The sequence below is a fragment of the Thermobia domestica genome, chromosome 13 (genome assembly GCF_964235325.1).
Source record: "Thermobia domestica chromosome 13, izTheDome1.hap1.1, whole genome shotgun sequence".
Classification (NCBI taxonomy): Eukaryota; Metazoa; Arthropoda; class Insecta; order Zygentoma; family Lepismatidae; genus Thermobia; species Thermobia domestica.
The window spans coordinates 122,641,374-122,667,637 of NC_137466.1; the positions used below are offsets into that span (position 1 = coordinate 122,641,374).

Consider the following 26,264-nt stretch of genomic DNA (forward strand, 5'->3'; position numbering starts at 1 on the left):
GCCCATAACTCCGAAAGGACGCACTTGTGCAGTAAGTTTGTCTATACTTTTTTTTTCTTATCTTGGTGTCAGGAATCACCTCCCAAACGTTGTCGTTGTTGTTTAGAAACACTCTGTATACAATCACATCAGCTCGCGGTAAGTGGGTTTTGTAGGGGACAAACACGCAAGTGTCACTTGTCTGATTTCTCCTTTACTTTATTATTTCACGTTTATGCTTCGAAGCTAAGGCAGACGACGATGATAATGAGCTAATGGTGAACTGAAGAACGTATTAAGAAACGGAAGAAACTCGAGAAAACACACGCACCCTGAGTTTATCTATCACAAAGCCAACCTCGACTTTTTTTGACACTCACTTAATAGTAGTCTTCAAACTTCATCTGTCCAATGCTATAGTCTATATGCTAATGCAAACAGATAACGAAAGACACCTATATACAATTGCCAGTAGGTATTTAGGGTTAGAAATTAGATTTCTGGGCTTTCGGTATCTATGGCCATATTAGCCTCACAAATACGAGGGATGACGTCCCTCGGTGATCACACTGCCTGGGAAATAGGAGAGGAAGGAAGCAGCCTGGGACCATTATGTTAGGTATTATTCCAGCATTTGCCTGATATGAAAAAGCTGTTATATTTTTCGACCGAGTGTCCCCGCGAGAATCGAACTCGGGATCACTTGCACAAAAGGCGAGAGCGTTAGCGACACCATTAGTAAGTATCTGTTTGTAAAGGAAGAAACAATGTGGGCATTATTATACGCTACACAACATCAATGAAAGAAGTGGTGAATGTTTTTATTATGTTCCATGATTGTTTCCTTTGGGTTGAGAAGATAAAAAATAAATGGTAAAAAGACGATATAATATCCATGCTTTGAGAAAGAGTCGAACTCGCTCGTCACGGATAAGCAGTTCTATTCAGATTTAGTGTGGTGTAGTATTATTCCACTCTAGAATAGGTACTGTTCAACAGAATGAAAATAGTGTGTTTAGTAAACTTGAACCGCATTTTAATTGTGTTATAGCAACGAAATAAGTAATAGAATAAAGCAGAGTGGCTTCCAATGAACAATGAGAGGCAACACATCGCGAATATAAATATAAGATCAACTTTTAATGATAAAAACATTCCATTGGTACTACGTATATGAATGATTCCATTTCAAATCGTCCAGGGTGGTCCACACGACTATCTCAGATTTAGTTTACTTTTTAAAATGAGAAACTACATACAAAAATATTAGACCCATATTTTTTCTTCTTTTTGCTGAAAAAAAAATTCTCCTTCGATATACAGCGTTCCAAAATGGCTGTCCCCTCTCAGATTGCTCGAAAAACTGAAAAACATGTCAAAAGTTTTATTGTAGAGAAACGAAAGTATTTAGTAACACAATCGCAATCGTAGGAAGAATATAAAGTAGTATGTTTCGGTGGAGGGGCAAAATTCGTCTGTTGGTCCAATAGGAATCGCGCAATTCACTCGCAATGTTGCCAACTTTGGTGAAAATTTTACTAACTTCAAACATTTATTTCTGTCCTCATGAGCCATACCAACCATCTGCTTCTAGCATCGAAATCTACTCGATAATCTCTTGAAAATGTAAAGGACTTACGTTTCTAATTATTACATCCTACGTTACAGTATAATGAAAAGCTGAAAATTTCATCTTTTTACAACTATTGGAGAAGTACCTAAGTATTGAACATCCGTAATTCATGCGGCTGCAACCGCTAACGTTCGCAGTTAATTACTGAAATTTCGATTTTTGTACTTAAAATGTAAATATTTCCTACGGACATTTAGGTCCTATATACAAGGCAATTTGAAAAGCAGTATGAAAACTTTCAGAGTTGAATCCTGACATCAAATCAAGTAGAAAAGTTCTTATAAACATGAGTCGAATTCCCCTTCGTTTTCGAGTTACAGGGTTTCCAACTCGGGACCCTATATTGGCTCGCGACAATGGAAAATAAAGTATATATTTGTGCGTTAAAGCGCACTCTGTCTACCCAAGCGTATTAAAGGATGATGATTATCTGTGTAAAGGGTGCTCTGAATATTTACCGTAAAGAACGTAGGTTTGTTTGCGATATTGATGACCATGGAAGAAAGTGTAAAGATGAAATTCTGCACCAGCAAGATAAAGAATTTGTTCCTCTCAATGTAGATTTGAAAACCCTTAACCAGAAAGCTAACGTACTAAACATGAATGTGTCGGCATTGAAGCGGCAGTCATCAATAAAACCTAGACTACGGCGAAAGATTCACCTCTTAAAATTTTTCACACTGCCTTTCAAATCGCCTTGTGAACATTACACAAATAATCATAATCCTCTAATAGTACGTTTGGGCCGACACGCTGTACGCAATCCATATATTTTACCGCAAAAATAAGATTGTAACAAACTAAATTATGTTTAAATGTAAAATTATTTTCTTAAAAAAAAAAAATTGTCTAGAATTCTTCTTGTACACAATCATCTTATGCTTTTTAGCACAATCAACACATTTAATATGGTCCTTACTGAAATAGGACTTTTCCATTGTTATTTACAGAAGCACTGTAATTAGTACACTACAATGCCATATTACCAGTGACAACTATTTTCATGCTTCCAGAGAACACTAGGACGACGTTCACGACACCGAATCACTTAACAAACTGTTTCGTGGTTGCAGCAGCACTTCTTGAACGAGTTCGAACTTGATGTGTAGAGTTACGAGAGGTTCCGCAATAATAAAAAAGAAAGTTTCTTCTTTTTTATTATTATTATGACAACTTACACAGACTTAGTTTTTATTCGAAATTTTAGTTTTACTAATGATGGTAAACATCAAGTACAATTCACACTCAATGTTGCAAACTAGCAATAACGCATGAGATAAAACCTATTAATGAAACGTTTTCGAAAACTGTGGAGATGTGGAGAAAATTGTGCTTCACGTGATGTTTATGAATACCAAACATTAAATAAAAACCACGTAGTGTCATATGGAAACAAACAGAAGTTCTGCGAAGTTGGCAACACTGCCAACCAAACTGCATCGTCGTTACGCACGTAAAAATCATCATATTGATATAAATCAACTTTCTGAATTTCATCGTAACTTTAACGCATAGTTTCTGATTTAACGTGAAATATATACTTGGGGTGTTCAGAAATGATTGGCACTACAATTAATTTGTTTTCATAGGAACCATTTATTGAACAAACGATTACAGTTTATTTTAGAAGTATTCCCCGGCAATGTCTATGCACCGTTGTCACCGTTCTGTAAGTTCCCTTATTTGTGTAGCAAACCATTCTTTTGGGAGTATCTCTCTGCAATTGACGGACAAATGCGTGGAGTTAATCATTTGTGTTGAACTTTTTACCTCTCACGCCCTCTGTCATTGTGTCGAACAAACCACAGTCGCTAGGAGCCAGATCCGGCGAATATGAAGGATGCAGCAGTACACTAAACCCTAGTTTATGTACTGTGGCAATTGTCTGGCGACTGACATGTGGCCGTGCATTGTCGTGTTGGAGAAGAACGCCACGGCCCCATTTTCTTTGTAGGCGTTGTTGGATGCGTCGGCAGAGTCTATGCAGTGAACTGCAGTAGCTCTCACTGTCGATGGACGTATTGGGAGGGAGCCATTCCACCATCAGTATCCCTTCCTGATCCCAGGAAACGGTCGCCATTTGTTTCCGCACGAACAGTTCCATCCGTGCCTTGTTGCCAGTATGCCTCCATTCCATGGTCTGGCGTTTCTTTTCTGGAGTCTCGTAGAGGAACCAAGTTTCGTCGACGGTGACCAGACGTTCAAAGAACTCGGTCGGATTTTCACTGTATTGTTGCATCAACTGCTGGCAAATCTCCACACGCTTTTGTTTCTGTGCAATGGTGAGGTCATGAGGCACCCTCTGTGCACACACCTTGTGAAGCTTCAAATCCTCTTGAATGATAGTGTACAGGGAAGCCCGTGATAGACCTGTTTCTTTCTCTAGTTCATCAAATGTAATTCTCCTGTGCTCCATTATCAAATCATTCACTCGCGCGGCATTGCTTGGTCCGCGTGCAGTTGCAGGACGCCCAGTGCTTTTGTTTTTTTGCAGCACTGTCTTTGCCTTCTTTGAATTCGGATACCCAACCAAACACGGATCTGCGACTTGGTGCTGTGTCCCCACATACAGCTAATAATCTGTTGTGGATGTCTAAAGTATTTACTCCTTCCTTCCAGAGAAATCACACTGTCCACCGTTGCCCATGTGCGTCTGCTTCCATGCTGCCTTTTCGCTGTCCACCAGCGTCCTGGCAAGTTGGAACAACTGCTCCTACAATGTGCTACCTACGGAAAGAAACAAAATCATTTAGTGGGGTTTGATAGTACTATAGTCTATCTTAATGCATACATATACAAACATTTCAAACTGCTACTTGGCACCAGTTATAGGGGGGGTTCCAATCATTATTGAACGAACTTCGTATATATACACTATTTTCCATTGTCGCGAGCCGATTTTGGGTCCCGAGTTGGAAACCCTGTAACTCGAAAACGAAGGGAATTCGACTCCTGTTTATAGGAACTTCTCTACTTGATTTGATGTCAGGATTAAACTCTCAAAATCTCCATACTGCTTTTCAAATTGCCTTGTATACAGGACCTGAATGTCCGTAGGAAATATTTACATTCCAAGTACAAAAACCGAAATCTCAGTAATTAACTGCGAACGTTAGGGGATGCAGTCGCATGAACGGTTAACGGATATTCAACACAGTGAAACCTGTCTCTGTTGGCCACAACCGGTTCCATTGAAAAGTGGCCAACTTACAGAAAGCAAGTGTGATTGGTGTATTTTTAGAATAGGATTTCTAGTATTATTTGATTGTAAAATTTTAATAAGCAATGATACGACAGCTACTTTTAAATAATCTACGTAGAGTAATAATAACAATATACAGTACTAGAAAAAATTAGTACAGTATGTTTAATCTGAAAACTAGCCTGGTACAATTATTCGGATTGAAAACAACAACACACACCAACCATAAAATGGAAACACAAGTATGCAGTTTATTGATATTGATATTGTAGCACACCGAGTTATTCAGACTGAAAACAAGATAAGCAAAATTATAAATTGAACAATTTATATGTAGTTTATATAACTTGTTTTCAGTTGTTACTGTTCTTTCTTGTTTTTTGTTTGCTTTCTTTTCAATTTAGATAAAATCCAACGCGCTTCAATTTTGTTGTACAGACAAAACATATAATCTGCAAACTCATTCTAGACGTATTTCTTTTATTCTTTTTGCATTGTTAATGAGCTACAAGCTCTCTCGGAGCAAAAGAGGTTTTGAGAAAATCTCAAGGGAATTCATATCACAAAAACTCCACTACTCTTCGACAAGCCATCATGTGCCAACAGTCGACAATTGAGATACAGTAGTTAGCTTTAACCTTGACAATTTCAAGGAATTACTAAACCTTCCACTGATAAAAGGAGCCGATATAGCTAATGGCTTTACCAATATAGACAAGGTAAACAAATATATACGTACAACCATTTCCTGAATTCCTGTGAGTGTTTTTGCTTATTTACATCTTTCTTTACCATCCCTTTATCAGGGTAGTGTTCTAGTCATTGATTTCCAAGAACAAATCGTGCAAAAATCCATGCTTCTCTATCTACAGTCACAAATACAGATTATATGTTTACAGATTTAACTGTTTCATACTAGCTGCCTCTCATATGAGAATATGAAACAGTTAAATATACGCAGCTAAATTTATCATCATCATCATAGGCAAACATTGCTTCAATGCGGCCAACTTCCAAGACAGACAGGTGGCCAACTTACAGAGTAATAAGTAACGAATGTCTTATGCGAAAATGCAGGTTCAAGAAGAACCAGGCCAAGATAAGCAAGTGGCCAAGTTGACAGGTTTTACTGTACTTAGGTACTTCTCCAATAATTCTATTAAAAAAAAAAAAAAAGTTTCTGAGAAAATAGCGGCCAAACATGGTGGCTTGATGAAATTTTCAGCTTTTCGTTATACTATAACGTAGGATGTAATAATCAGAAACGTAAGTCCTTTATATTTTCAAGAGACCTTATCGAGTAGATTTCGATGCTAGAAGCAGATGGTTGATATGGCTCATGAAGACAGAAATAGGTTTGAAGTTAGCAAAATTTTCACCAAAGTTGGCAACATTGGAAGTGAATTGCGCGATTCCTATTGGACCAACAGACGAATTTTGCCCCTCCATCGAAACACACTACTTTATATTCTTCCTACAATTGCGATTATGTTACTAAGTACTTTCGTTTCTCTACAATAAAACTTTTAATTGTCTTTTTGACATGTTTTTCAGTTTTTCGAGCAATCTGAGAGGAGGGCAGCCATTTTGGAAGGTTGTATATCGAAAGAGGTTTTTTTTTTTTTCAGCAAAAAGAAAAAAATATAGGTTCAATAATAATGCATGTAGATCCCATATAAGAAAAATGAATGAAATCTGAGACTGTAAGGGGGACCAATTGTGATTTGCCTGGACGACTTCAAATGGAATCTGTCATACGTAGATGAAAAAAACTATTTCGTGATCCAGCAGGGTATGTAAGAACTTAGCAAAGGAAGCCAAAGTCAGTAGCACAGAGGCTAGGGCACAGAAGGTACATAGGCAGGCGCTATTTAAAGTCACTACCGGTAACTTATAATATTGTTTTGAAATATTCAGAACACCCAAGTCTACATGTAAATGGAAATCTATCAAGTAAAATGTAACTAACTAAAAAAACTAACTAACTCTATGGCCTATGGAACCCGGAGGTTCAGTGCCGCGTACACAAAAGCTCTCCACTGAATTCTATCCTTAGCTAATTGGATCCAGTTTCTACTTTGTATTCCTATCTCTGCGAGATCCATCTTAATATTATTTTCCCATCTGCGCCTAGGTCTTCCTAATGGTCGTTTTCCTATGGGTCTACCAGTCAAGACTTTGAAAGCGTTTTTACTTTCTTCCATTCTAGCTACATGACCTGCCCACCTAAGCCTCCTAAGACTTGACGATCCTAACAATGTTGGGTAAACCATATAAACTATGTAGTTCCTCGTTATGAAGCTTCCGCCGTTCCTCGTTATGAAGCTTCTCGTTCCTCTTGGGTCCGAATATTCTTCTCAGGATCCTGTTTTCAAATACTTTCAGTCTATGTTCTTCTCTCAGAGTAAGCGACCATGTTTCGCAACCATACAGAACAACAGGCATGATTATCGTTTTATATATTTTAAGCTTCAAATTCCTCGACAGAATTCGCGACGACAAGAGATTTTGAACCGAATAGTAACATGAATTCCCTGCTTTTAGTCGACATTTAATTTCTTCGTGAATATGATTTTCGTCTGTTAATATTGATCCTAAATATTTGAAAGTATCCACTTTATCAAAAGTATTATTTAATATTTTAACGCCTCCACAATTTGCCGTATTACGGTCCCGACGCACTTCCATGTATTTAGTTTTCTCTGCATTTACTTCTAAACCCAAGTCCCTGCAAGCGTTTAATAATATCTCTGCATTTATTTCTACTGTTCTCCTATCATCCCCTATTAAATTTACATCATCAACATATGCCATAACCTGGTGAATGCCGTTCAACTCTAGGCCCTGGTTGCTATCTTTGATTTTCCTTATGGCGTATTCCAGCACAAAGTTAAATAATAATGGCGACAACGCATCTCCTTGTTTCAGGCCATTTTCGACGTGGAAGCTCGTGGACAAAAATTTTCCTACCCGGACTTTATTTTGGGATTCACTTAAACATATCTTAATTAATCTAATTAGCTTTCTCGGTATTCCAAGCTCTGTAAGAACGTTGTATAATGTTTCTCTCCTAACCGAGTCGTAAGCCTATCTAAAATCAATAAATAGTTGATGTGCCGGGGTATTGTATTCCCACTTCTTTTCGAGTATTTGGCGAATGGTAAATATTTGGTCGATAGTTGATCGATTTCGTCTAAATCCGCACTGATAATCTCCAATAATTTCATCTGCGTATGGGGTCAATCTTGCTAACACAATATTTGAAAGGATTTTATAGGATGTTGACAGAAGAGAAATGCCTCGATAATTATTACAGTCACTTTTGTCGCCTTTCTTGTGAATTGGAACAATGATTGACTCTTTCCACTCTTGTGGCAATTCTTCCTTGTTCCAGATAAGGAGAATGAGTTGATTTTAGTTTAGCGTCCCTTTCAGCAGCGAGGCTATATGAGACGTGGACCTACTGATTAACGTGGAATCCGAACCACATGAGCTCCTGCCAGATAAGGAGAATGAGTTTGTGTATCTTGTTCCACAATTTTTCGCCTCCAGCTAAAATTAACTCAGCCGGAATTTCATCTACACCCGGAGATTTGTGTTTCTTTAATTTCTTTATAGCGGCTTCCACTTCTATTCGATTGGGTTCTGGAATATACGGTTCTGCGGTGTGTATCTCCTTTTCTCCACGCACATTAGTTTTTGCCTGCGTGTTCAGCAAATCGTCAAAGAAATCTTTCCATCTATTTAAGAGGCTATCCGTATCAGTGAGAACTGTTCCGTCAGATTTCTTTAATATATAAGCACGAAGTTGATAGCCTTTCTTAAATTCGGTTATCCCCTTATACATGTCCCGAATATTTTTATTTTTACTATTATCTTCAAGTTCCTTAATTTTAGCTTTCAAAAAATCCCGTTTCTTTGTTCTAAAAGTTTTGGAAGTTTCCCGCCTGATATCTGCGAAATTTTGTGTAGTTATTTCATTCGGATTTTGTAGCCACCGTAATTTTGCCTGTTTTCTCTTCTCTGCTAGTTTAATGCATTCTTGGTCGAACCATGGTTTGTTCCTACGTATTTCCGCGTGTCCCAATTTTTCTATTGCTGAACTTTTAATGCTATCTCTAATTTCAATCCAAGTATCCTCAACACTAGTGCACTCCGAGTCTTCTAAAACCGAGAATCTATTCGAAACTTCAATCTGGTATTCCTCTCTTACCTGACTCTCTTCTAATTTCTTTAAATTAAATTAAATCAGTAACAAGTAAAATGTAACAGTTAAAAAAAAAAAAAAAAAACCAAAAAAAACACACGGTCTATGCACTTATTTATGCAAATGATATAGCTATCCCCAAATTATAAAATAAGCAAAACGAAAAGTCTTATTTAATTCTCTGTAACAAAAACTCTACATACAGTGTATACAAGCTATTTTCACAGAAATAAACAAACCTAGTCGTAGGCTCTATTCATCTTTGCAGACTTAGTGATTTCACAAAGTTCCTGCCGCTGCTTCTCTTTCAGACTATGAATTCTATTATCCTGAGTGTTTGGAAACCTCCTTTTAAAAAGTAACTCGTTCTTTCGCTACGGTTCGTTTCTCGTTCCCAAAAAAAGAACGAATTCGTTCTATTACGCTTCCCTCTGCGTTTAACTTTCCTTTTTATAATCGCCTTTCTTCAGGGCAAAGTCCCTAACAATTCGGCATGTGTAACTCTGAACATACTCTTGCACTTATTTCTTTCGAAATAATTTTGAAACTGGGGAAGGGGAGACAAAATCAGGTAGAAAACACCGTGTTTACACGAGAAATGAATTGATGTTACGAAGGGTAATTACAAAGTACTAACTTAGCCTAAACCATCAAAAACACAGAAAATATGAAAAGTACGAATTTTAAGCAAAGAATTTGGACTCTCAGGAATCCAAAATCCTAACCTAACGTAATCTAAACCATCAAAAATACAGAAAATATAGCAAAAAAGTACGAATTTTAAGCAAAAAGCTCTGGGCCTCCAATTCCAAAAATATGCCCTTGTTTCATGTAAGAATAATCATAAATACTGAGTATTTTCACCATACTCGGTAATTAAACTAAATCGTTTAGAAGCAAAGTAATCTGACAATATTACAGATTTTACCGTTTTATTCTATTTTATGGGGGCAGTTTTGTAAAACTTATGAATATAAATTCTGATTTCGAAAGAGGAACATCGGAATGTATGTGTGGATCTTACTTAAGGCATGTGTAAAAGGCTAGAATATGTAATACAAAGTCTGCACTTATAAACACATAAGAACGTACTGTTAAAAATGGAAGCGATAAAAGGCAGCGTTGTAAGCCGTGATGCTTAACGGTCGACATATTAAAAACCGTCCGATTGTTCCAGAGAGCAGTCTGAAGTAACGTACTGGCAGTGTTAACATATGGCAGAACTGAGAAATGTCGTTTTCAAGTATTAAAAAACATTAAAACAGCAATCTGAATTATCTGAAATGAGAAAAGATAACACATTAAGATTTAAAGAATTTCTATTCTTAGATTGCTCACATTCTTCGATTATAGGAAAACAACGTAGGTCTAATCAAATAAGAGTGAGAGTCATTCAAGTGTAATATGTCAGAAATGCGACCAGCAAACGACATTAAATATGAGAAATGAATCAGTTAATGGCTTAACATAGTATGCGGTAATGTAAGACGTAAAATAAATGAAAGAAACTTGTAGTAAAAGGGTGCAGAGAAAAGAGGAAAGGACTGGTGAAAATTCCCTTGAAAAGTACCTTAGTTGTGTTATCATATGTAGTCCACAAGTATACTCACCTGCTTCCTACGGACGCATCCCGAGCGCTGGCACCTAGCACAAATTGGTTTGTGTCTTTAAGTTTGTTTTATACCCAGCCCTCCTAAAGTGAATCTGCACCAATTAACGCAACTCCTCCCCTAAGTAATACTACCTAAGGCAGTAAGAGTGCATTTCCTGCACAAGAACATCGGTATGCCCCATGAAATAGAATAGCACGAACTTTACATTGAAACGGTGTGATGTTCAGACAATTATTTGTCTTACGCTTTCTACTCATACCAGTAGTTGGCAGAGTGGACAATATTGTGTCCATGCTGTTTCTCAGAATTCTCCTATTTCCTCCATACCAGGTCTTTCGGCATTCCTCCTACTTTTTTCATTAATAATCCGTTCTACTCCAGAGGGAATAAACAAGGGACGTAAACCTGGAAGAACTTAATCTTCATTATTTTGTTTTACAACAGGAAAGGGTTATATATTTTTTAACTCTCACGCAAATATTATAGTGTGAAAAAAGAGCTATATGAATGTTTCAAATTATTTCCACCTTCAAGTTAGTCTCGGAGGTTTTCCAGAGAGAGAGACGATACCATGTTTTTATGCGCCAATCGACAAAAATAAGAATATTTATTGATATTTTAGAAATATGCGAGCTTCACCCAAAAGGAATGCAAAACTTACCTACTCAGCCTACAAGAAAAAAAGGAACGCGTTAATTTTGAACACTTAATTAATAATGTGTTATCATCACGTCAAGATAACAGGTTTCAAGAATTTGTTATGCATTTGGTATTCATTATACTGAACGGGTAGCGTGTTTTGAGTAAGTCCCCCGCCTTTGTCATGGGTGCATATGTTAATTCAGGGCAAAAGATGTTAACACTAAAGTACTATTTTGCACCTCCTAACCTTACACAGTTACATTGTATGCAAATTACATGCTACATGCTTCATTAACTACATTACAAAATGTTTCCCTGATGTTCGACTTTAATAAGTCTGCTTTATTCAGTTCTGGAATGAACACAATTTGAATTTAAGTTTTTATTCGTAACTTGAATGAAAGATAGATAGATAGTTTTTCATCAAATAGACAATGATCAGAAGTTGCATGAACCTAGGACACTAGGCATAAAGAATAAAAGTTTCACTCTACTCACAGCACCAAATTGTATTACCCCATTATTTGACACGAAAAATTATATTTTTTTGTCGAAAATGAATAAAATGGGTAAGAAACTTCGAGTTTACACTGCTCCAAAGAAAATGTTGCACACAATAAAATTCCAAGACAAAAGAAATCAACTTACACATGTCACTATACAGTTCAACAAACAAATGAAATCTGCGTATGAATGATAATCATCGGGTTATCTCTATTAATAAAAGCTACATGTTCACTGCTTGCTCTATACCTACCTTTAAACAAATAACATAACAACAAGTCTTTTGTTTACTGGACGAAATGAAAACAAATACAGAAATTTAAAAAATTTCCAAAGAAAAATATTTCTATGACCTAAACATACACTCCAATAACTTCACTGACACCAGTTGTCTCTTATAATCTCGCAATTCGCGTTACTTCCGCTTCTTCAGACGAGACAAGTACCGCAGCCATTTAGTGTTGGAAGCAATTTGACACTGTGCGAAATTTTTAGCAAAACAGCAGTAATTTACATTTGTAATGTCTGACAAGAAAGGTAACGTATATTTTAAACATTTTAGTCACTATCTTATTAAAATACCTAATATTTCGATAAATATAATCCTATAGTGCTCTGTATTAACCAATCTGGATCATACGAAGTTCCAACCACTTCATTATTGCTTTTTGACTGTCGTTTTCCACTTATAAATGGATACCATCCAATTTTTTACATAATATTCTGAACAAAATGTGCTGGTAAAGGTAATTCCGTGAAGGTGTTTAGATCGAACACAGTTTTATCATTCACAGGTTTGCTCAGCTGCATTGACCGCCATGTTTGCAGTCTTGCTATAGGCAGCCCCGAAATTACTGAAAGTGCGAGACATGCTTTTTAAAATGGAATAATGAGGTAGAATTGCATTATTTGGAGCTTAGATGTTCAGAAAGCAAAAGCAAATGTGTGTATAATTTCTGTGATTATATTAAATGTTAGTATTAAGTTGTATACAAACACTAATGCGTTAATTCAGTTTCAGCAATATTCATTCGTAACTTTCAAATTTTTATGGGTGTATTTGTAAGGTTGCTCCTTATTGCTTCTTTCCCGTATATTATTTTCATTTAATTATTTTCGAATGTAAAAGTTGTATTTTTATGCCACTGGAAATTCGGTGTAAATACGAAAATTCAATGGACGAATTTAAACAAGGATTTTGGGCGTAACTCTGTAAAAGCATACAAAACAGTTTGACAAAACAGACAAAGGTGCATTTTTCTTAATTGATTAAGCTTTTTTCACTTACCGTAGAAGAAGTTGATAAAAAATATCAATTTTCTTAATGCAGTTGATTGTTTATAAACTTTGAAATACCCTGGTCACCTAAGAGCATTATAGACCTATCCAGAAATTCTGCGAGTTCCCGTAAGGCTACATGGTTAGCGTAGGAGTCAAGGTGGGAGACCCAGGTTAGATTCCCTGTGAGCTTGTGTATTTCCGAGCCTATGTTAAGATGTAGGTCTATATCATGTAATCTCGGTGTTAAACTTCAAGTAACCAGAAATTCTTCATTCGAAAGTATGAGAGATAGTGCTATCCATGAATATCTCAAAATCGTTAACATGTGTATCGCATATCTAATTACTGTCTCAGTAAATCATAATTATATTCCATTTTAAGATGTGATAAATTCTTACAGTATCCAATCCAACGCGGATGAAGTGAGTGGTGTCCTGTCATATCTTTCTTGCTAAAAAGTTACATTAGACCAATTACTTTTAAGCTATTTCTACCATTCGACTCGGTCGCCATTTGAGTACCGGTCCGTTTGCTATCAGTGTGTTCTACGCTAATTGTCGAAGCTTACGCGATTTTAATGAAAACTTTTCCTTCAGCCTTCCGAGCCTATTGGTTGGGGGCTGCAATTCATGAAGAATGAAAGTTAGTTGCATCCACCCAATGTTGCAACTTATAGAGAAAAATAAACACAACTTCCGCTCTTTTTACATACGATCAACTAATGAAACTTAACCCTTGGTCAAAATGAAAGAGTAACTCCTCACCGCGATTTTAAATTTCCGTTAAAATATGAAATTTGTAGTTGAATGTCCCAGATATATGCCCTTTAGAAGGATGATGAAAGAAAATGAATTAATATGGAAGTGGTGGAATGAGAATGTGGAAGGAAAGTGGAGACTCAGGAGTCCCCACGAATACGATGTTGTCCACCACAGTCAGTTGACCTGTCAATGCAGAAAGCCCTCGCTCCAGGAACTTAGCACTTCGGCCAACGTGCTCCAAAGATGTTTTGTGAAAACTTTGTAAAAATACTGATTTTTATAAGATACACTACAAAGTTTTATTCAAGATTAGTTTTACTCGAGTAGTTCGTGAGAGCGTAGAGAGGGGATCGGTCACTTGTACAACGCTCCGTAGCGCTAGTGGAATAGTTGTCTCATTATTTCCTGACCATCTTATACTCAACGACCTGCTGTTAGTATATGGGCATAGGAAATCGTGAATACAAAGTAACATGAAAAAATATGAAAGGGTTTTCCGTAGAAAATGTCCGCTGTATGTAAATGAAAACGAAATCAAAATCTTTTACTGTAACGTCCTACGATTATGTCTGATAGGCTGAGACGATGATTGAAGCAAGTGAATGATGAAAGAATTAGTGGAATGAGAAAATGGAAGGAGTACCCCGAGAAAACCCACGAGCACGATGTTGTACACTACAAATTTCCTTGGCCGAGGATCGAACCAGACCCCCCACGCACCAGAGAGGAAACCTCTGCATTGAGCCACCGTTCCCCAATCATTTAAACGAAGTTTTTTTTTTCTTTTCTATTTTTTTTTAACTTACTGTGAACGTGGTGAAACAGTTTGTGTACTATAATTTAAATATTTTTTAAAGAATGTTTCGTAGTAGTCGTCTTAACTTCGGGCCAGATTGAGTTAAAACAATTATATAGTAAATCTCGTTAAACTGAGTAGACACAGATATTCCTGAATATACATGAAGCTTATTATAAGGAAACAGGAATCGGAAGGCTTAGATAAGATTGCACACACACACCACAATATTGGTCTGCAACAGTAGGGATTTTTTTTCTTTCTTTCTTTCTTCTTCGAGGCAAAGGAAGACGTTGATGATTATTATGAATAAAGTGAGAATGAACAGAACTCCAAGAAAACCCACTCACAGAGGGAACTGAGTCACAACACAGGCATAAGTATACGACTGTATGTGTGAAATAAAACTTCTTGAAAATTAATGGTTTATAAAGAGGGACACTATTATGCCGTTGCATGATTTTTCAGTTCAATGTTAGTTATGTTACTTATTTGACGTTGCGTGTTACGAATTTACAAAAAGCTGTTCCAGCTGCAAAGCGAATACACTTTATATGGTAAAAAGTAAAGAGTGATGATCATTTATAGAACATGAAAATTACCAAGATTCGGAGTAATTTTCTGTAAAGTTACTTTCCATAATGTTTTTGGTCTTTTCATTATTACCTTTTCTGAAATTCAACTATTAAACATAAAATAAGACACACTTCAAATGGGGAATACCAATATACAATTATATATGTATTAAAGAATCAAACTCATTTATATAACTTGGCATCTCTGGGTGTGTGTCTGGACCCACTCCAGGAGACAAGCTAAAGTTCAGAGGTGTTTATATAGTTTAAAATCATGATTCCTCGTATGAGTAATATGTATTGTCTCGTTTCTTTGATGTTACGTAATTATTTAGATCAGTTAAGTGAAAGTTATTCACTATATTAGTAAGTGAAAGTTACAAATAGCTGACGCTAAGTTCCAGGTGTAATGAAGTTAAAAGTATTACAGAGTAATCCGTGTAGTATGTACCACTTCATGGGAATTTCTCTCGCGGCGAATAAGGTTAGTACCGCCGTAAGAGATCATGAGGACTATTCAACGTCAGTGCTACAGCTGTTAAGTTACATTACAACGCTGTAATGGTTAGATTAGAAAAGTTTACGAAATTGTGTAATAATTAAGTAGTGCTGTAATTATTTAATTCTCTAGGTAAAAGTTTGTTTTTTATGTTATTTCCTGTATTTATAATGGTGATAAAACTATAGACTGAGGTATTTTCAAGTCCATAGGAGTTTCATTTGTATCTTACAAGTGGTTAGAACATTTTCGAGTAATAACACATTCTACCAATCCAGTTATTCAGTTAGAACTTGTGTTCCAGAAGGTCGAGCATGACGATTCTATAATAGAATCTTGAACGATAAACAGTTTCAAACAACAAAAAAAGAAAATGGCTTATTCTGAAATAGTTAGTGGAATGATAAAAATAGAAGAATAGAACTGAATCCTCTGAGAACTCTCATTTATTGTTCTTTCCCTAACAGTCCGAATTGCATAAGTGTACTTAAAAATGAACATTCTATTATTGAGTGAGCGTGATTTTTGGAATGATACTTAGAGACTATCATTTCTCTGAGTCGGGCAAGTGGCTAGTGCGCGCGCCTTTAGTGCTTGTATTCCCTAGTTCTATTCACATTGGGAGAGTCTTGAAATTTGAACACATCACAGTGGTTCGGATTCCACCTTAATACTAGGTCCGCGTCTCATATAGCCTCGATACTGAAACTGATCGTGCAACCAATCAATTTTGAGACTATCAGTAAACTCGAAAGATACTCTGTTTGTTCTTCTCTGTTATGTAGTTAAGCCAAACATGTAAACTCGAATTTTTGCTGACATATGTTAATAGTGTTTTTCCTGTGTCTTGAGAATGCTGACAGCGTTCGAGCAAACGTTTGAGGTTTAACATGCTTGGTTGTACTTAACTATAGAACAAATAAGTAAGGTCTTTAAGTTCGTTGAACAAATAAGTAAGGTCTTTAAGTTCGTTGATACGATTGGTCTTCAAGCGGCTTATATTATAGTTTTAAGATTATTTTATTTTCCACCTTGAGTTCTCGTGATGGGCAGGTAATAGCGTATTTGTGGCGAGAGAGAATTGCAATCAAGTAGTCAAAACTAATAGTATGTACTTATATATTCAAGGTATTTACAGAGTATTTCCGTGACTACATGCATATGTAACTTCTGAAGGTATATTCGGAGAAAGTAACTTTTATGGCGAAATTATTTAGAAACTTACTAAGTGCTTTGGAATTTGGAAAAAGCAGTCTGCTGTGGTATCATAGGCACATTAAGTGACTTTCAGATCAAACTTACCAACTCACATAAAAGAAGTGTGATATACAATGTTTGACAAACTTATTTTTTAACTTCAAGTGACCAAAGGTTTTTCTCGGCCTGTCTACGTCTTTCTCTGATGTCAAAGTTCAGCCATTTCAAGGAAGGTAGGAAAAAAAAAATAATTCCGCCTTTTGGTTCTATGTGCACTTTTTTTAACATCAGAAAGGTCAAATAGTTTCTAAACAATGTTCGGCCTAAGCTTTAAACTGCGATAAAGCCACGTGAAAGTAAATCTTGTTGATTTGCTGTTGTCCTACCGACGCTTGTACTCTTCCGCAAAATAGTTCATATGATTTGATTATTAATTTCACTTTGAAGCTCCATATAAAACTGCTAGATTATTATAAATGACAAAAATATAGTACGGATTATCTAATAATACTGTAATCGCATGTGATTAATGAAACAATACAAATAAACACTAAGCATGCGCAGTAATTATGGCACCAATCTAACTGTGTGTTGTGCTTTTAAGTCTGAAAGATATCTGACATGAGTCCCAGTTCCGCGAGTGTTGTGGTGAAACACCAACAAGCGAAACGTGCTCAAAATAACATTAAAAAATATGTTATAGATGACCTTGCTGAAGAGGCAGATCATGTAATTTGTTTGCCTCCATATCATTGCAACCTAAACCCTATTGAGCTTATATGAAGTCAAAGGGTTTCGTAGCCAGGCACAACAAAACATTGAAGTTCTCGTTGAGTCTGTCGTGTCTGGCATTACTCGAGAAGACTGGACAAAGTGCATTCAGCAAGTAATAAAAGAAGAAAAGATAATGTGGGACATGGATGACCATGTGAACATAATAATAATAATAATGTATTTTTCATGTAACAAAAATTTGAATGAATTTCCCCTTCCTACTGTTATTAGTAGTAGAAGTAGTAGTATTATTGTTCAACCAGTCTATTTACTTTCTTGATCAAGCCAAACTGTTCGTTTGTATTATATTTTGCAAACACTGCAGTTCATACAATTGTCTTGAGTGCTCTCGGCCCAGCAGCAACAATTGTTTACCAGCGAAATTCAAATCCGTTTCTAATCTTTCGAGTTTTTTTTTTTTCTTTCTTTCTTTTCTGCTGCTGCTCTAAGTATCTGGACAACACGAGACAGTATTGTCAAAATGCACGTGTATGATTTGCTCCTCCCGTGGGGGAGTGATACATCACTAGCCAATCGTATTTCTGAGAAGCGGAAGGATACTAATATTTTGTTTATAGGCGTTTAGAGCTTACGCTGAACAGGGAATAGTAAATGTTTTTCTTCTACTTACACTCAAATCAACCTAGAAGGCACCTCCACTAGGAGACGTGAAGAGCGAGCAAGGAGGGCGCAAACTGCTGATAGAAATAAACTACATTCGTAATTACAAACGTGGCAACAGAGATGAGTTAAATACAGTACACACAAAATACACATACTTACCAGTTTATTGGAAACACCAGAAAAAAAAAATGCAATTATCGGAAGTATGGCGGGACAACCTTTCACCATCAGAACAACTCTGATATGATGTGAAATAGTCATAATAGCAAGGGGAATATTATACCACTCCGTATGCAGTGCATCTCTCAGTTCCGTGAGAGGATGGAGGCGGAAATCTTTCCCTGATTTGTCTCTCCAAAACGGATCACAGATGTTCAATTATGTTGAGGTCCGAGGATTGGATGGTAATGGGAGGTGCTCAACTTCATCATGATGTTCTCAGAGCAGGCTACGAGAGCTCCAGTTGTGTGAATAGGCGTATTATCATCCTGGAATATGGCTTCATTGCCCGGAAACATCTGGATCATAGATTCTTATAGTTCCCTAAAACGGTGTCATAATCAAGAGTAGCGTTAGGTCCGACTGAAAATTAAGATATTGTGATCCATAGCATCACAGAACCATCGCTATGTTTCGCGGTTGAACAGACATATTCCAGATCATAAACTTCTTTGGGCGTCCGCCACTCACAGATGTGACCTGTGGTTTGAAATAAGGTAAACGATAAGTTATCCGACCATATCTTACGATTCTGATCATCAGGAATCCATGTGGCGTGTTCGAGGTACCATTAGCATCGTGCTAAATCTCTTTGCTCGGTTATCAGCAGTCTCGCCCGTGTAACCCATATGTCCATGTTATGGAAGTCACAGTGAACTGTAATTGTCGACTTGGGTATTGGGAAGTGCTGCTTGATTATCCGTTACTTGTGCTGCAATCACACGACGGTTCCGAGTGACAATCCGATTTAATGCGTGGCGGGACTTATCACTGAGGGTTTCCTTCCGACCAGCTTATCTTGTCGACGTGGTTTTGCGGTAAGTTTTCTAGACAGTCATTATTGGTAACCAAATGAAACCTACCACATTTTAAAAGTTAATAAAACAAAAAGTATTGAAGATAGACACTCATTTATTCAAAAATATCAAATTGTATTGAAAACAGTTTGTAATTATTCTGTTCTATTGTATGTTGAAATTACACAGCAATTGCAATACAATTACTGTAAATAACACCAATAAAACCACCACTTTTTGATCGGCTGTAGGGCTTTCAGTGGAGGGGCAACAGGAGTGGGGGTCATCGCTTCCACTCTTCTCTCCTACTGTTTTCAGTCGTCATGGTTTGGCCAGGAGCTTATCTTCAATTTGACGCAATCGAGATGTTTGTCAAAAACAGCAGTTCTGTTATTACAGTGCAAAGAGTTTTTCGCTTAAGGTTTTCTGTTTCACGCAGTGAAAGTGTTCCTGATCGGAAGACTATCTTGCACTGGGTCTAGAACTTTCAAACAACAGGTGCATCCTTGGAATATCGAGGCTGTGAGACAGTCTGTTTTGCAGTCCCCAGAAAGTTCTGCAAGGAAGCATGCTGCAGCTTTTGGGCTTGCTAGAGAGAGTGTAAACTTGATATCAGAACAAAGTAATCACAAAATGCTTTCAAAACCATTTTATATTTTTTAATAAACGACTCCCTATCTGCAATACTTTTTGTTTTATTCGCCTTCAATATGTGGAGAGTTGTTCTGGGACACACTGTATTAATGTTAAAGATTTGATACTGGATCTGAAATCGCAGAAGGAGTCAGAGTAACAGCAGCAAGGAGGAGGAGGGTGAATTATTCAAAATTCACGAAAGGGGGTGCCAGGTAAGCAGGGTTTGGAATCACAAACAAATTAGCCGGAAACAAAAGAAATGTCCTGAGTTGTTCAACAATTTACCACAGGCTTCACTTTTCTGTACGAAGAAACTTCAGAAGTTACATATTTTTTTATAATCCTGAAGAGATTTTTGGACACTGGAAACACTTCATCCTAAGTCACACACTTTAAGTCTTTATCTTCAATTTGACTGAACTTGCATTTTTCAAAATAATAATATTCGACTGTAGTGGGAGAAAGTAAATTGAAATTGTTGTTCTTTATCAGATTCCTCTTTTTATTTACTTAAATTTTTAGTATGTTATATTAAATTGCTTATTAGTAAAGACTATTCTTAAGCTGGTTGCTCGTATAGAAAGTGAAATATTAGTAGGTTTAATTATAAAATTAATAAAATGGTAAGGAAATTGTATTCTCTTCGTAAACAGTTTCATTACAGAAAACAAATAACTAATAGTCTTGATTAATGACACTAAAGAATAGAAATGTAATAAAAAGTTGTTTACTATATATTTCATATAAGTAAAAGAAAAAGAAGCGAAAGTAATTGAAATTAGTCTTCCTTAACTTCTGATAATCTCAGAAAACACACTGAAAAAATCAAGTATTAAATTTGAAGAAAGAAAAAAAAAACCTTGCGCCAATTATTCAAGATTAAAATAATAATAATAATAATAATTTAATAATGCAGCTTTCAGAAAGAAATTAACACGATTTTGCAGAGTCCTTAGTTAGTAAATATAAATTAAACAAAGAGCATTTTGTAAGATATCAACAGTACTTTTATTTGCTATAATTCTAGCATATATTAATTCAAATATACATTTCAGTCGTTTTTCTCCTTTATCAGTTTGTTGTTGTCTTCAATTTTAATCTTTTGGGACCAAAGTTGGAGAATTAATTAATCGGATATATATTATTTTAATATTTTTTAACTAAGGTGTATCGAAAAAAGACCTACCAACACGCCTATACCAGTGTCATTACGATCAGGGAACATAGTGAAATATGATTCATTCCCGTTCATAGTAACATATAGTAATAACTTCTCTATATGCTCGATATATTTGTATTTAGGACAAGTATATTGCTCTACAAAGATATTTATTCACAAAATTGTGGTGGTGGTGCTTGTCAGTATAAACCTACGTTGTTTTTATTATGTTTTTAATGATAATTTTAAGGTAACTGACCTCAGTTATAGCTTCTGTTGCAGATGTCAAAAAAAGTTATGTTGTGGTTGCAAAAGCTGGATCCTTAAGCGTTGGGTTGTGCATATTTCTCTTTTTCGTCGCAGTTCAAAGGTAAAAGCAGACACATTGTTTGGCCACTCCTCTCTCGCTGCTTAGTTTAAACTCTTTGTACATTTGTCTGTTCCAGCTTATTTCTTGAGAAGGGAAGAAAATAATGTAAATATATATTATACATCTGATAGAAAATTAAAGAACACAAGGTATTATGCCATATTACCAGCTCCTTTTTATGGCAGAAGGTCAGAAAGCACAAAATTTCCGAATTATATGTTTAATGCCAAGACAAACTCTTAACTTTGTGTCAGAATAAAGATCTAATATTATGTAGCTTCGAATTGAAGTAAATCGAATACCTCCATTCCTATTGTTAATTATTGATTTTATGGGCTTGACTATGAGAAATTTCCAGATCACATATTTCGTGTTTACGTACGTGATATTTAAAATTAAAAAAAAAAAAAAAAAATCAAATCTATACCAGAATTATTCTAAGATCCGACAATATTGCCAAGAGGCTATATTGATTCGTTTCAAATTTCATATTATAGATCATCATTTATAAATTTCGCGCGTTTTCATTTGCATACTACTTTTCAAGATGTACGCTCAATAGAAACAATTCACTTGCTTCAAAATATAAAGTGTGTCCTTTCAGGGAAGACTAATGCTCTTTTACCCAAATCACCTGAATCTTTAAAACTAGATTCCTGTGTAAGCTTAGTCTACACAATTAAAAGTTAAAGTTGTACTCAAGCACTCAAATGGTAAACATAGTTCAATGCAGCGTTTCAATGACGAGTTCCCTTCTTACTTATGCGTATTCCTTAAGAAATTACACCGCTTGTAATTGAACAGTTTCCTCCATTGTAGAGATAATGTTGATGTTTCTTGAATAACTGTTGTGAAAATTCCTTCTCAATAGAAACTTTCTTTTTTGTTTAAGGAACAATACTAACTGACTTCAATAAAAGTAGAAAATAATTCATTAATATTATCTGTAAAAATATTTAAAGTATGTGCCAAGCCAAACTAATGATTTTATTTGTTTGTCTTGACAGACTTCAAAAATTTCTGTAGATAATAGTAATGAATTATTTTCTACTTTTTAGCGCCTTTGTTCAAGTTTGTTAAGATTGTCTTTTGAAATTATTTAAGTTTATTTTTTCCACTTTATTTGGTTTTCCAGGAGTTTAGTTAGGTTATATACAGGGTGCCTCGCAAGTCCGTTTATTTAGGCCATCTCAGTAACTATTGAAGATACGAAAAATTGATAAAGAGAGCAGTGTTATTGGAAAGTGTGTGTTTTCAATCTAAAATGTCGGAATTTTCCGAATTGGACCTACCAATTGAGCTCTACACTTTTATAGCGCCCAATGGTAAAGAAAAATGCAACGAAAGAGTGTGTAGTTTGAAGTATCCTGGACCAAGGAGAATCGAACGAAAGACCACAATGAAGGATATGAAGAAGGATCACGTAGATAGAAAAAAATAAATTGAATTTGTTCACGGCAAATTGGTATTAATGGCTAAGACGAGACGAGAAGATCAATTGAATAAAATTAGAAAGGGCTAAATTCATTTCACTTTCTTTTTCGTACCTGTCCCCCCTTCTGATGGTGACGCCAGTGCCGTGGATTGACGTGTGATCCTCTCTATATCCTTCATTGTGGTCGTCCCTTCTATTCTCCTTGGTCCAGGATACTTCAAATTACACTCTCTTTCCTTCATTGTTGTCCAACAAAGATATGGCAACAGTGTATTTTTCTTTACCATTGGGCGCTATACCAGTGTAGAGCCCAAATGGTTCGTCCAATTCAAAAAATTCCAACATTTTAGATTGAAAACACACACTTCCCAATAACATTGCTTTATCATTTTTTTTCGTATCTTCAATAGTTACTGAGATGTCCTATGTAAACGGACTTATGGAGCACCCTGTATATATATATATATATATATATATATATATATATATATATATATATATATATATATATATATATATATATATGGAACATTTTCACCTACACAAACCGGGGGTCGCAGATCAAGAGTTTATAAGTAATTTGCACATGCGCGATTTGTTTGAAATTTGTCGGCTAACGAGAGGTGCACGATGAACTTTAATCCTGACCCATTTGTACATATCGTAGAGCGCTGAAATTTTGCATGTATAACCCTGCGTACCTATGTAGTTCGTGTGATAACGTACAGCTCGTAACTTAGCATAATTGCTGTGTTACGTGTCCGAAGGTGAAGTAAGATGATGTAGTCCAAAATCCATTACTGCACATCAGAAAGCAGCGTGGCAACATTGCAGAAGTACTTGCATCTAGGAAATGACTGCATGGTTGGCAAGAGGTGGAGTGAAGAATGTTTGGGGTCAGGCGAAAACGCGAACTATGACTGATTTCATATCCATGGTCGTGCGTCTATCTGGCCAATATTCGAGCGGTGAACGGGTGCGTTGTTTTCCAGGAGACGGACACCTTTTGTCAGCATGCCACGCTCTATTTCTGTTTCTCACAAGCTTTTGTTAGTGTTACAGTACTAAGTGTATTATTTTGTTATACCTTTCCAAGATTTACATTTTTACCATTGTAGAAAGCTTATAAAATTAAGTTCTCATTGTAGCAATTGGTACGGCAATGGTCATAATTTTGTTTTTAGTTATTAAAGCGATGTATTCGATTGCTATTTCTTCCTTCATTTATTTATTCATGTACTTATGCAAGAGAATGACTCAAGTAAGGGTTCGGACGTCCAACTCTGGGGTTACATCTGTCTTTTACGTGGATCTAGGATTTGGGAAGGAAGTGGCCCTGGCTTTCTAGAAGATACCATCCCTGCCTTCGCCTAGTATGAGTGAAGAAAACCAGGAAAAACCTAGCAAAATCAATGACAGCGTACCGACGTGTCACCACCAAAGGAAGTCCGTGCTCAACTCTGAGTGACCAAAGTGATGATCATTTTATTTGCTATCAGCATGGGGTATAACTACTTGCTTTCCAGGCAGAGGGTACCACAACTACCAGGATATACTATTGCTGCTTGCGTTACGGGATTCTGTGAAGTCCCAGAACGTGGCATGCTGACAAAACGTATCCACCTCCTGGAAAACAACGCACCCTTTCACCCCTCGAATGTTGGCCAAACAGATGCACGACCCTCGATATGAAAACCGTCATAGTTCGCGTTTTCTCTTGACCTCACACCTTCTTCATTCCACCTCTTCTAAACCATACAGTCATTTCTTAGGTGCAAGTACTTCTGCGATGTTCCCACGCTGCTTTCTGAGATATAGTAATGGATTTTGGACCACTACGCCTTACTTCACGTTCGAATATATAACACAGCAACGATGCAGAATTACGAGCTGTACGTTACCACATGACCCACGTAGGTATGCATGATTACTCATGAAAAATTTCAGCGCTCTGTGGTATGTGTAAGTGGGTCAGGGTAAAAGTTCTCGCGCACCTCTTGTTAGCCGGCAAATTTCAAAAGGAATCACGCATGTGCAAATTACTCAGAAACTGTTGATTTGCGACCCCCAATTCGTATAAGTGAAAATGTTCCAAAGTACTTGTAGAATATCTCCTTGCAAGGAATGCATCGAATTACCAGTCGCCCTGTATATATATATTATACGTGTTACGAAATTATACGTGAACACATACACAGTATTAAACTATCAGCTGTTGAGTAGTTTCATAGTCTATCTATACATCTATGTCAAAGTTATGCGTAATCATATACACAGTTAACAGTATTAACACACTCAGCCAGTGAGGAGGTCCATGGTCTAGCTCTGAAGCCTATTGGTAGATGATCATAAAATTTACATGGGAACATTGGAAAAGTATACTCTTTTAAACAAAACAACGAAAAAAAACTATGTAGAATTTAAACATACAGATGTTGAAGTCGGTTAATCAGTTTTTACACTGCTCCCGTTAAGGGTTTTCATAATCTAGTTCTGAAGACCTCATATCCTTGCGAAATGTATATGACACCACTGGAAGCGTATGTTCTTTGAAACAAAAGAAAAAAATCCGATGCATTTGTGTCGAAGATACGCAGTGGCCCTGCGTGGCGTATTCGCGTACGCTCTCGCCTTTGGTGCGAGCGGTCCCGGCTTCGATTTCCGGTGGGGACACTCAGTCGAAAAAGTAAAGTAGCTCTTTCAAGCCAGCCATCTTGAGTGACATTTTTCGTGGGTTTCCCTCTTTCACACCAGGTAAATGCTGGGATGATACCTAACATAATGGTCCCAGGCCACTTCCTTCCTTTCCCAATTCTTTCTTCCCTTTCATCGGATAGTGTGCTTGCGGAGGGACGTCATCACTCATATACGTGAAGGGCTAAATAACCTTAGATGCCAACACCCCAGAACTCCTGATCGAAGGTACGCGTAAATATACCCGTAACACACACACAAACACATACATACATACCGTACACTGTTTAGATTATAGGACAATAACGCTTAAAGGGTTTTTTTTACCACACAGCTATCGGTAGGATGACATTGTTTGGCATACACTGTGGTACCACAAGGTTAACAGTGTTGCCAACCCAGTATAAAATAGTTTTCTAAATGGCACTAATTCAGTTATTACTTGTTTCAAATCTACATATGAACGAAAACATACTATTCCATACCTGTCATGCAGTGTTGTAAACTACAGACCCAACAGTGTCACAGACATCTAAAATCAAACAAATTTTAGAAGGTTCTAAAACAATAATAATGTGAGATGGATGGGGTAATGAACATCCAAAGTATCTCAATGGAGAATAATAATCATATGACGTATTTTGAACAAGTAGAAATAAAGTTACAA

General features: G+C 36.5%; 2 protein-coding genes across 5 annotated transcripts in view; one reads left to right on the forward strand and one right to left on the reverse strand.

Annotated features, from left to right (window-relative positions):
* Positions 1-12,173, reverse strand: part of Cul1 (cullin 1) — an 84,922-nt gene extending 72,749 nt beyond the window's left edge. Inside the window, exon 1 of one of the 3 annotated variants that reach the window (XM_081736384.1) lies at positions 12,034-12,173. The gene's annotated coding sequence lies outside the window, so the exon portion shown is untranslated. The other 2 variants (XM_081736386.1, XM_081736385.1) reach the window with 2 other exon arrangements.
* The window catches only part of LOC145668470 (DAZ-associated protein 2), a 48,117-nt gene continuing 34,018 nt past the window's right edge, over positions 12,166-26,264 (forward strand). For both annotated transcript variants that reach the window (XM_081736387.1, XM_081736388.1), the window contains exon 1: positions 12,166-12,317. In XM_081736387.1, coding sequence (XP_081592513.1) covers positions 12,302-12,317 — 16 coding nt within the window. In that variant the 5' untranslated portion in view covers positions 12,166-12,301. The remainder of the gene's footprint in view (positions 12,318-26,264) is intronic.